The following is a 12,893-nucleotide window of genomic DNA, read 5'->3' on the forward strand; positions in this document are numbered from 1 at the left end:
GGCCTCTCTGAGGTAGGGGAAAAGGGCGGCGCCATATGCTGCGTGGCCTCGCGGCGCCTGTCGTCATCACCGCCCTCCCCTCCGAGTTTAGACAAACAATGTTCAGGTCTTAGTGCCTCTCCCGCTTTTCACAGTGTGGTTGTACGTGCATCGATCCCTATTTACTTAAGGCTTATTTCTCAGTAGATTCGTACACATACGCATACTCATGCACGCCTAGAAGTCAGCCCTGAGTGCAAGGGACTTACTCCCGAGTTAGGATGTACCAGAGCTTTCCAGGATGAATTAAAATTGTGGAGTTACGGGGAAACCCACCAGTTGCGAGAGTTTGCTTTAAAGATCAAGATTCGGAAAGTTGATTTTATTCAGTGTAACGGGGGGAGGAGGAGGAAGGTTTTAAATTCATTTATTCAGAAACAACCCTCACTTTACGGGCAGTGTTTTGGTAACCACACAGACACAAACGTTACATGTTATCGCACTGGTCTGCAGCCAGAAGAACTGCAGCCCAACGGCCACTACCGCCGCTGGTCGAGATCCTTTTATTATGGCTGCGGATTATTCTAAACCGTCCCAAGCAGCGAGTTGGAGACCGCGGAGTCCAAAGCAGCGATTGAAGCTGACGCCCTATTGCAGGCCCAAGGGAGACCTCCTCCTTCACCCTGAGGAGCGTGAGAGCGGCAAGACCCGGACGGCCGAAGGGAGGAGCCGAGCGAGAAAAACCTCTGCGTCGGATTGGAAAAACTTGGAAAAACCGGAGGCGGGAAGGCCAGGAATGGAGACTCAGCCTGGGAAGGAGGCGGGACTGAAGGAGGGAATGCAGATGCGGGCCGCCTTAGCCTCCTCTTCCAGCCAGTCCGCGGAGCTCCTTTAGAGCAGCCCAGCTTCTGCCTCGACTTCCAGCGGAGCACCCGAGGCGGTCCAAGGGTGCGTGGAGTTGGTGGCGGATTTTTCAATGACCAACTTCTTCCCTGCCAGTCTCCTTCCTGTGGCGTTGCTCGGCGCCGCCGCCAAAGCCCTCCGTTTCTCCCGCGGTTCTTTTACAGAGGCTGGGATAGTCCTCGGCGGCTGTCGGCTTTGCCCTGGTGAGGCGCTGTAGGGACCGGTTCTGGTCTTGAGAAGGCGGGCGTGCTTCTGCAGCCTCTCGGAGAAGGATTAGATAGACTGAAGTATTTTGGTCTAGCCCTGCCGCCGCCTCAGCAGCCATGGGACTGCAGCCTTTGGAGTTCAGCGATTGCTACCTGGACAACCCTTGGTTCCGGGAAAGGATACGAGCTCATGAAGCGGAGCTGGAGAAAACCAACAAATTCATCAAAGAACTGCTCAAGGATGGCAAGACGCTGATCGCCGCCACCAAGAGTGAGTGGAAAAGTTGGGAGAGGCGGGAACCAAAAGTATGTGCGGGGAGGGGAGAGAGAGGCTGGTTTTGGCACTACGAGGCAGAGCAAATAGTCGAGTTTGCGACCAGATTCCCTTGCGCACGTGTCCCCATAATCTTTTCTTGCCCCTACAAGGTCCGGGGGCACCGAAAGCGCGATTAGCTGTTTGGATTATTTCTCCGACTCCTCCTCTTGCCTGGGCCAAAACAGCAGATGGGAGCGCAGTTTGAGAAGAGTGTTGGGTTTCTTGGAATGGGTGATTGGAGCTTAGAGTAGAAAAGTACGGAATTGCTAAAGCAGAATCGTGTAAGGGGAAAGGGGGACTCCCAAAATTCACTAGCATTCGGCGCTTTTGCCCTAATGACGAAACCGATCGGCATTCTTTGATATCTACAGCAATGCAGACACAAATTCATACGGCTAATATAACTTAAGAAAGAGCTGCAGTTTTCCAACTAATATGTTTGCATAATTTACATAGGATAAACATCTTCCCTGTCTCCAAGTCGCGCTGCTTCTGAGTAGGGAAACGCTGTTTAATGTTTCCTGATATAAAATTTATTTTAGTCTAATCAATATATCTTGAAATTCCTCTTACACTTCAGATTATATTTCAAAGCCTTTCAATTTTTTATAAACATATGAAACACATACTTGGATTATATCTATGAATTTTAATTATTCAATAATTATCATTATTGGATGAGTTTATTATATATAATAAGAGAATTCCCACAGCTGCCTTTCCTGATTGTCAATTATAGGCCCTTGGAACCGTAATCAGGGTTTACGTGATTCATATTTGTGCACAATATGATTTTATAACTTGATTCAGTATTTGTATTGTGTAATCATTAATTAGTTGATTTAAATATTTTCTGAGTATACATATCACTCCTTACTTTACTTTGCTGTAACAACTCAGATGCGTTTAACTTGGGTTTAGAAGCAGGAAACCAAATATTGTGAGGAAATTCAGCAGATTATATAAATATATCATGTTCGTCTATATCTTGTGTACATAGATATTTGTTTTAAATAATTTAAATGAATGTGTAAATGTTCTATGTGGAAATCTTATGTTTAATGTTAATATAGTGATTGTGATGAGGCTAATTTTTGTTTATGCAGCAGATTAGATTTACTTTCAAAATACTACATAAACTGATAAATTATATAATTTTCTCTGCTGGTCTCAATAAAAGATAAAAATATTACATGCTTTCTACAGTAAAATTAAAAATTAATGTATCAATCATTCTGGATTACCCTAAATAATATCTACTTTGAAACACAGTTTTCAGTTTACATTTGTGTTAACAAAGATATTTTGAAATATCTGTGTATGTGTGTGTGTACTATAATGGATCAAATAATCTGATGTTCCTATATCCTTACATTAAAAGCTGCTAATCCCAGAGTATTTGTTATGCTTTCTGGGTTTAAGAGAATAAATACAGGCTGGTTATATCTGAATATTTTGCTTAAAAGAATAAACCTTAAATATGTTTTTATCAAGTTTTGCTGGGTCATTTGCATTTGTGCGGCTGTAAAATGATCAAGCTATGTAAATCATTGGCTTTTCAATCTTATAATTGTATCCTAATTGTAGATGACTTTTTTTATTAAACACTCTTATTGCTTTCTTGTTCCTTATCTTGTATTCTATAGAAACATGGGTGTATTCCTTAAAACTGGAACTTAGATTTCTGTCAGTCTATGCTGTGGTATTGAAGATTAGCTCATATTTGAGTTAATGGTTTCCTGATTGCAGCATTATGTCAACTCAACAGTATGGACCAGATAATTGTAAATGGGAAATTAGTGTTGTAATTGTACAACAAACTATAAACTTTCCTTAAAAGTTGTTCCTCTCCTCTTAAAATATAGTTCTGAGTTATACAATAAAGTTTTGCCCTGAACAGCTGCATGATTGAAGTTGGGTTGTTGCACTGTCTTAACATCCTGGATATTGTGCTGAAGTAATTAAAGGTTAAGCCTTTTAGTCTTCTGCAAGCAATTACATCCGTCAATTTTGTTGTTATTTCTGTAAGTTTGAGGAAGAGCCCTAAAACAACAACAAAACAGATTGGAGTGGAATAGAAATATTACTTGCTGGATATTCAAATGCACTATAACAGAATTTTGGCTTAGCAAAATAATTTTTGATACTTATTTTGGTTGTTTTTTAGTAATAAAAAAGTAGAATGTGGATTTTATATTACTTTTTATTGATATTGGTAAAGAATAACATGGTTTTTTATTTCCCTTTTGTTCCTATTTATATTTTAGTTCTCAGTTATAAGTACTGTACTACACCTCCTGGTATTTTTCAGAGTGTTCTTAATCACAATCTTGCGTAATATGACTAAGGACTCTATATAATTGCTGTAGAACAAATACGTGAAAAATAATATTTCTACAACTTGAGGATAATATCTTTATATTCTTTTTTGAGAATTCTTTCTGAGATATGAAAAAATACACAACACATATTTAACATAGAAAATGTAAATATTGTGTCCTGTTGCTCTGTTCCTTAACAAAAAAATCAAACACTTTTACTTTTTTAAATAGTTTTTATCAAATATTCTAATAACTGGTAAAAGAAAATACAAAGTAAACTCAGAAAAAGAAGGAATAAAGAAAAAAAATGTGTAAAGAGGGAAAAGAAAATAAGAAAAAGACAAAAGGAAATATTTAAAGAAGTGACTTCTGATCTTCATCAGAACAAGCAGAATTAATAATTCTTCATCCTCTATATGGTAACAATATTTGCAATAAGTATTTCTTCTTCCCATAACCCATTCCTTCTCCTTACGCAAATCCAGATGCAAAAAGTTCCAGGTATACAAATATGCCATTTTAATGTTGTTCAACAAACCAATTTTATATTATTTCCTTTTCCTCCAATCTTAATCTTTAATTCATTCAAATATTGTCATAGAATCTCTCTTCAGTTTTTCTTTTTCCCATCTCAAAGGTTTCTTCGTTAACCAATTTTTTTACAAGTAGTAAGAAGTTCTTATCTAGGTCATTCTCTTGACTTGTCATTTGTATTTCCACTTTATCTTCTCTGTCTTCTAAGCCATATTTTTAAAGTATTTCTTCAATTTCCTTATGTTCTGATTTTTCTGCAACAGGAAAACATTTCAGTTCTTTATCATGAAACTTTTTCCCCCTAAAATTTATTTCATCTCTTTTTTCCCAAGATGTTTTACTGTTTGTGTCTCTTTTACTTCTGCCATATCTTTTTTAACATCTTTTTTTGGAAATAGTCTATCCATAGAAGCCTGCATTATTGCTAACATTGTAATTGCTATTTTCTAACTCCATCTTCAAAGATCTCCTGGAGTATTTCAAATATCATAGCATTTTCTGTCAGTTTGCAAAAACACAAGACAGACTTTTCATCACATTTTTTTCTTTCAGCCAGGAATCTTTAGTTCCAATTTCTGAAATCATAGTCATTAATTTTTGTTAGGATAGACTAAGCAATTTAGTTCCCACTGTTTGTATGGTGTTGTGTGTTTATTGTTTCCAAAATTTTATAGCAAGAGTTCTAATAATTCAAATTTGTCGTATTTTAATTCATTTATAACTTTCTTAGATCAAAATCTTACTTAGATTTTTGACATTTATTTCCAATTCTTTACATTCTTAAACATTAATTTATATTTTATTGAAGAGTAAAGTTAAATTTACAGGTAGCTTTTCAAACTTGTCATTTTGAAGTTTTCTGTGAGCTTTAAAATCGTTAGATTCCAAAATGGTTTGAAAGTGAGGTTAGTGAACCCAGTATCCTTTAAAAGGCACACAGTTGAAAGCATGTTTGCTTCCTTTCGTTTCCTAGCACTCAAATTTGTTGGAAATTGATGTCCTGCTGTCTGTCTGTGAGGAGCAGCTGTCCAGAGCACAAGTAAGTGATCTGTTCTCTCCTGTGGTTCTGTGGGACCAATGTACTTGTTGGTCCTTTAGTCTTGGCCAGAGATGTTGTGTCTGCTGATTTAGAAATGTCTGAATCTTAGCTATTGGAGATGTCTTAGCTCTCTATTCTTCCCTTAGAAGTCTACAGTTCTGTAACTTCTTAATAGTTAGTCAAAGATTTCTGGTTACCTGCAGCCATTTTCCCATTGCGAAGTGGCCGCTCTTAATATTTGGTGGAATGAGCCTTTGGGATCCAGTTTATGTCTCTTATGATTTCCCATTTCAATTTTTTCGAGGACAAATGGGCTATATGAGCTTTTTAAAGTATCTCCAAAATAAGCAGAGCATGGACTAGTTCTTTCTTTCCTTCAAGGTTTAAAGCCAAACTCCTCTCTATAATTACTTACAATGAAACCTTGTTTGTCGACCTGACTGTTCACTTAAGCCTTTGGTGAGAATGACTGAGGCCTCCTTTTAATTAAGGTTGTTTCATTTGCTTCCACCTAGTTTGTTCTTCTGCCATCTGTATTGTTTTTGTTTCTTTTTGTTTTTATGTCTTAAATCATTTGTAAAGGGCCCAGAGTCGCTGGAAGTTAATTGGCACATACATTTTAATAACAATGCTTTTCCTAAATTAAGAGTTGAAAAGATGTAAGATTTTTTCTAGTGTTGCATTCCTGACTGAAGGGACGCTATCCTACTGTGGTCCAGAGATAATTCACAGTACTTATAATATGTGGAAACATTTCCCTAAGAAAACTGAATTAAGAAATCTGTTGTATAGTTCAGTAATATAAAAGTTTGGTTTGCTACTTTTATATTTAGTTTTCAGAATTAAGTTAACTCTGGTGGAAAAGAACTAAATCGAGAATTATGCAATAATGGAAAATTTAGCACTCCTGGAAATTTTTTTTGTAGAACAACTTTTAAATTTGTATTTAGGACAGCATCTATATACACACATTTTTTGCTTAGTGACTGAGTTCCATTCCAATAACCAGGTTCTTTAGTGAAATACTAGCTAAATAAAGATATTTCTGAGAAAAAGGGAGACCTGTGAATGGTTGCTAACTAAGATAGTTGCTAAATGAGAAGTTACTGTATTAAGTAAGGGCTTTAAGCAGGCAAAATTCTTAGTTGATTTAAATGATAACAAAAAATATAAATATCTTAAAAATATAAAACACATCTATGAAGATGAGTACTTTATATCTAAATATGTACCTATTAATATGCAGAATTGGACATCCATTTCCAGCATTCTGTAGAACAGAAGCCCTCAACCTTTTGGGCACCAGGGACCGGTTTTTCTGCAGACTGAAGGGGCGTGGTTTCATGTGCTGCCTGCACCGTGCAGATGGGGCTACACTTATTTGCACGGCCCAGTTTCTGGCATGTTGCGAACTAGCACCACTCCACGGACCGGGGGTTGGGGACCCGCTATAGAAAAAACAGACTTAGTCCTCATAATTGCAGAGAGGTGGAAACATTGAGATAGTTTCTAGTAGAAACTCATAAACTAGAAGCAAAATATCTGATAATTTAGTCAGGTTTGCTTCCTTCCTTTAAATGGACTCCAGAAGATGGTAGAGGACAGGAAGGCCTGGAGGAATGTTGTCCATGGGGTTGCGATGGGTCGGACACGACTTCACAACTAAGAATAACATAACTTGAAGCCATTCTGAATCAAGATAGCAATTTTTAAATTGATAAAACAGTAGCGAATATTTTCCTATTCCTTTTCATATTTACATGAAGCTGCTGGATATGTTGATGATATCTAAGTTGTATATCTACAGCCTGGGCTCAGAAGGAGATTCAGTGGCAGTACAGTCCACTGAAAGTACTAAACTTACAACCACAATTGGAACCTGAATTTTGGTCAATAACCAATGCTGTTGTAAAACATCAACTCACATTTCTGCGTCATTTAGCAATGGCAATCCCAGCAGTCCCTATGGCTGTCTTTAAATTAATCCTACTGGTCATTAACCAAGGATCCATCCCAATTCAAGCCATTCTGGGCTTGTCCTACTTACCCATCCCCAAGCCTCACTAAGGTAAGAGATTATCTGCAACTCCTTCACCTTCCTATTCCCCCCCCATCTGTGCTCTTTTGGCCACTTTGCACCCTGCCTCTCTGGATAGCAAGTGGCCTGAGAACTGTGTGGCTCTGGGTTGCTTTCCGCATTCCAGGAAGCCTCAGTTGCCCAGTCCCAGTTGCCCTTCTTCTTTCTCCTACTGATGACAAGGCATATACAACCTGGATGCTGGGCCATATGTGGCTGGCTTTGTGTGGCAAAACAAAAAAGAGCACAAAGCAAAGAAAGGGGCATTTCTTGGCAAAGGAGAAAAAAGGCTGCTGCATTTTTTTTTTAAAAAAAGGCTTCTGTATTTGATGGAAGAATACTCTCAAGAGCCAAGAGAAGGTAGGGTAAGGAGGCTATATGGAAGGGAAATTGGGGGGAGAATTGTAACAATGACTTTCAAAGATCCTGGAGCACTGGGGAACTACCAGAGGACTGGAAAAGAGCTGATGTAGTTCCCATCTTCAAAAAAGGAAAAAAAATGGACCCAGGAAATTACAGACCTATCAGCCTGACCTCAATACCTGGGAAGATTCTGGAAAAGATAATCAAACAACGTATCAGCAAACGCTTAGAGGCAAATAAAGTCATTACTAAAAGCCAACACTGGTTTGTCAAAAACAGATCATGCCAGACAAATCTTATTGCATTCTTTGACCAAGTGACAAAATTAGTGGATCAGAGGAATGCTGTGGATATAATTTACTTGGACTTCAGTAAGGCATTTGATAAAGTAGATACAACCTACTACTTGACAAGATAGAAAAATGTGGGTTAGACAGCATCACCACCAGATGGATTCATAGCTGGCTGACCGGCCGTACTCAGCGTGTGGTCCTCAATGGAACTGCATCTACATGGAGGGAAGTGTGTAGTGGGGTGCTTCAGGGCTCTGTTCTGGACCCAGTGCTCTTCAACATCTTCATCAATGATTTGGACGAGGGGATAGATGGGGACCTCTTCAAATTTGCAGATGATACCAAGCTGGCAGGAATAGCCAACACTCCACAAGATAGGCTTAAGATACAGGAGGATCTGGACAGACTTGAACACTGGGCACTATCCAACAAAATGAAATTCATTGGTGAAAAAAGTAAGGTTCTACATTTAGGCAAGAAAAACCAAATGTACAGGTATAGTAGAGGGCAGGGGTGTCAAACTCAATTTCATTGATGGCCGCATCAGCATTGTGGTTGCCCTCGGGGCCGGGTGGATGTGGCTGGGATGGTTGTGGCCTACTGGGTGGGCGTGGCCAGCTCTACATCACTTGTCTCAGGGTTGCCTGGGCAGGACTGGGCAGATCTGAGGGTCTCCAATGGAGGAGGATGGGATGGGGGCAAGCGCCAGGACATGGTCCCTCCCTCCCTCTGTTCCTTCCTTCCTTCCTCCCTCCTACCCTCTTTTCCTTCCTCTGTTCCTCCATCCCTCTGTTCCTTCCTCCCTGTTCCTCCCTCCCTCCCATCCTCCATTCCTCCCTACCTCCCTACCTTTCTTTTACCCTCCGTTCCTTCCTCCCTCCCTCCCACCCTCCGTTCCTTCCTTCCTCTCTCTCACCCTCCATTCCTTCCTCACTGTTCCTTCCTCTCTCTGTTCCTTCCTTTCTCCCTCCCTTTTTCCTTCCCTCCCTCCCATCCTGTTTCTTCCTTCCTTCCTCTTACCCTCTGTTCCTTCCTCCCTGTTCCTCCCTCCCACCCTCCCTCCATTTCTTCCTTCCTCTGTTCCTTCCCCTCTCCGGAAAGACACACCAAGAGGAGGGAGAGTGAGGTAGGAAGTTGGCAAAAAGACTTTTTATTCTCTCTCCAGAGGGACAAGCAAAGAGGAGGGAGAGCGAGGTAGGAAGTTGGCAAAAAAGCTTTTTATTTTTTCTCCAGAGAGAATAAAAAGCCTTTTCGCCAACTTCCTACCTCGCTCTCCCTCCTTCTGGCTTGCCTCTCCAGAAGAGAGAAAATAAAATCTCCCCCCAGTCAATCTCCTCTTCCTCTTTAAAAATCCCTTCCCAAGAGCCCCACCCTGCTGCCAGCCACTGTGGAGGCTGCCAGAGCTCCTGACCTCTCTGCCAAATCCGCAGAGCTCCAGCCTCCCAGTCAGCGATGATCCCCCCCAACTCTCCTCTCCAGTTCAAAAGGAACGAAGGTTCTATGGGATAGCCCTGGAATCAGCAAGGAGCTGCCCTGCTCCCTGGGTGAGTGCACAGGAGCAGCCAGCACCCATGTCTTGGGTGAAGTCAGCCTGTGGGACAAGACAGCCAGCAGGGACGCCAGATTCTGCTTGTGCGCACACCCAGGGGAGAGGGTGGGGCTGCCCCATGGATTTAAGACTGAGCGTGTTCTGGCTTTGATGGACGCAACCAAGTTGTAGACTAGTGTCCGGTCGGCCTGGGCCGGGCCGAGGTGCGGCGTGCCGGTCCTTTGCTGTTTCCAGAACAGGTCCCTAGGCTGGACAGAACCACATATCGGGCTGGATCCGGACCGCGGGCCTTGTGTTTGACATCTCTGGACTAAGGTGACATGATAGCAGTATTCCAGTATTTGAGAGGCTGCCACGAGGAGAGGGTCATTTTATTTTCCAAAGCACCAGAAGGCAAGACAAAAAACAATGGATGGAAACTATGGTAATCAAGAAGAGAAGCAACCTGGAATTAAGGAGCAACTTCCTAATAGTGAGGACAGTTAACCAGTGGAACAGTGTGGTTTCAGACATTGTGGGTGCTTCATCACTTGAGGTTTTTAAGAAGAAACTGGACAGCCATTTGTCTGAAATGATATAGGGACTCCTGCTTGAGCAGGGGGCTGGACTAGCAGGCCTCCAAGGTCCCTTTCAGCTATATTCTGATTGAAGATTGAAGACATCCAGAATCCCTTGTCAGAAAATGGTTCTTGACCAAGCTAGTTTGAATTAAAGATTGAAGAGAGAGAGACCATACTGAGAGGTGGTGTTTATAATTTGAGCAACCCGTTTGTTAAAAGTCTGACTTCAAAGTACAACTTTGGTAATCTCTCTGAATTCATTGATAATACTAAAGCTAATATTTAAATGCTTTAATACTGAATTGACTTTGTATTGAACAGTTGTTCAGATGAGCTCAGCTGCAGAACTAGAATGGATTTATCTATACTTAATACAGCTTTTAAACATTAGGATTGTATTTGTTTCAATAAGGGAACGTTAATAGGTTCCCACAGTTCCATATCATATAGTATCATAAGAATTCTTGATGTTAATTAAAATTATACATCTTGAATTACTATGGATGATAAGCTACATTATTGAATTGACACTGGTTGTTGCCCTTAGTGGGCCCTTAAAAACTATTCATTCAACAATAAAAAGATGAACAAAAATATTGATTTAAGCAAAGATTATGTGGAAGCTGATTGTGAAAGAAACAGAAATAATTGTGTTTAAAGTGCCAGATACACTAATATAAGGTATGAAAAAGATTCCTGGATGGAATTTTATTTATTAAAATTTATTAAAATTAAATGTATATAGTACCCATTAAAGCAATTCTGAGTAGTTTGCAGAATAATAAAAAGTAAAAAAAGATAATACAAAACATTTAAATAAGAAACTAAAAACCAAGAGGATGGGTGACACGGAGGTGGGATCTTCTCTCTACCCTGTTAGCCATTCCCAGCCTATATATGTTTATAAAACATAGACATGTTTATGCTGATTGGTAGTATTTTAAATAGTTTATGCTAAACTCAAAGCTGCCTAGAGTTTCCTCTGGAAAGATGGCCATCATACAAGTTTAATGAATAAATAAAAATAAATTAGAAATGAAGGATGTGTCCAACAGATTCAAAGGATCATCAGTATCTCACAATTGTTAAGCATAGCACTTTTTAAAAAGAAAAAACTTCTGAATATTAAGTTATTAACAGAATAAATCCAATTTTGTTTTGAAGTTCTTGTCCTTTTGTGCAGTTGTACCTGCAGATCAAGCATAAATTTCATAGATTTCTCTTTTCAATATTATATAATTATTTTGTCCAAAGCCTTTATTTGAAAATTTCAAAATTTGTAATAAAAAAAAAGTTTTTTTCTCTAAGCAATTGAAATTCTAAGCATGTTGTAGTTTGGCATCAGTGCTGATTTATATTGGGTTGCTGTAGCTCTTTTATGCTTATTGTTTATCTTATTTGTTTTAAAACCAATGTCCAGAAACACATTTTGTGATGTGGGCAAGTATACAAATTAAGCAAAGTAATATAAACAAGTAAACTTTCTGCATGGCAGGAATTACACTCTGAAGAGAATATATATAACAACTTTCTGAGTAGATACCAATACACATTACGTGGAAGTTTCTATAAAAGCTGTTAATATTGCTAGTTGGCAATGGCTTAGGAAAAGCTTATCTTTTTACGACCACCAGTAAACAATTCAGTCAATAATTCAATCATCAGTTTCACAAAAGGAATTTTTGCATTACAGTTTACCCAAATTGCTGCTCCCTCTGTTTAATTTTCAAAGGCTTCAGTGTAGATGAAATATTTCTGACCTCAACAACTTAGTTTATTTTAGAACCAAGGAACCATAATTTTAGAAAATGCCACTTAGGCAGTCAAATCCAATAAAAGTTTCTCAGACAGATGACTGATTAGCTTCTGCTTGAATAATGAATGAAAGGAACTTACCATCAGTGTAACTATTGCTATTGTTTATATTAGGTACTGAGAATTTTTTTAAAACATCCAAAATGTGCCTCCCAATAATTTAAATCTATTATTTTATACTATGTACTCTGAAACAACAAAAGCTGCTTTTCTGTGACATTAGACAAGTTCCATTCCAATAACCAGATTCTTTAGCGAAGTACTAGCAGAATAGAATAGAATAGAATATCTTTATTGTCATTGTGTAACTCACAACAAAATTAAGTGCTGCCCAAAGTGCACACTACACACAAGTAAAAACCACAAATAAGAACATACATTATATACACACATCCTTCACATTCTATTCACCACTGTGCTGCCCCTAATATTGCACTTCAATGTTGCACTATACCAGTGGTGACAAACCTATGGCACGCTTGCCAGAGGTGGCACTCAGAGCCCTCTCTGTTGACACGTGCGCCATCGCTGCCAGCAGCAGGTCCATCAGGCCGCCACCGCTGCCCGGAGCAGAAGCCCTGCCCAGCACAAAGGCGAAGTGGCCAACTAGCAAGCTTGAGTAGAGGTGGGAGAAGGCTTCGTGGTATCCGCAGCAGAACATCCAGATCCAGCCGTAGTTTAATTCCATATAGCATTAACCTTGTGAACTTTCAAGCTTCCTCCTTCCGTTATATATTCAAGATGGACAGTATTTAATATTTATTTGTTATGTATATGTAGGGGTGTGGGTCTATACATATGTTGTATATAGTATGTTTTTAGGGCGTATCATGTATGTGTTTCACTTTGAGAGCGGGCAACTAAATTTCATTTTTGATGTGTGCTGTTGTGCCCACAGTTAAAAAAAAGACAATAAAGGTTATCTTGTTGATTGGTGG

The 12,893-nt window shown here is 39.4% G+C and overlaps 1 protein-coding gene across 2 annotated transcripts in view; it reads left to right on the plus strand.

Annotated features, from left to right (window-relative positions):
• Positions 1 to 733: 733 nt before the first annotated feature.
• The window catches only part of ARHGAP10 (Rho GTPase activating protein 10), a 114,571-nt gene continuing 102,411 nt past the window's right edge, over positions 734 to 12,893 (plus strand). Inside the window, exons 1-2 of one of the 2 annotated variants that reach the window (XM_039355658.1) lie at positions 1,243 to 1,359; positions 5,233 to 5,298. Coding sequence is in view for 1 of the 2 variants with exons in the window: in XM_039355656.1 (XP_039211590.1) it covers positions 1,206 to 1,359 (154 nt within the window). In the remaining variant the exon portion in view is untranslated. Of the gene's footprint in view, positions 1,360 to 5,232; positions 5,299 to 12,893 lie in introns of both variants that reach the window. The other variant, XM_039355656.1, reaches the window with a different exon arrangement.

The sequence above is a fragment of the Crotalus tigris genome, unplaced genomic scaffold (genome assembly GCF_016545835.1).
Source record: "Crotalus tigris isolate CLP2741 ecotype Arizona unplaced genomic scaffold, ASM1654583v1 scf7180000018716.860359, whole genome shotgun sequence".
Lineage (NCBI taxonomy): Eukaryota > Metazoa > Chordata > Lepidosauria > Squamata > Viperidae > Crotalus > Crotalus tigris.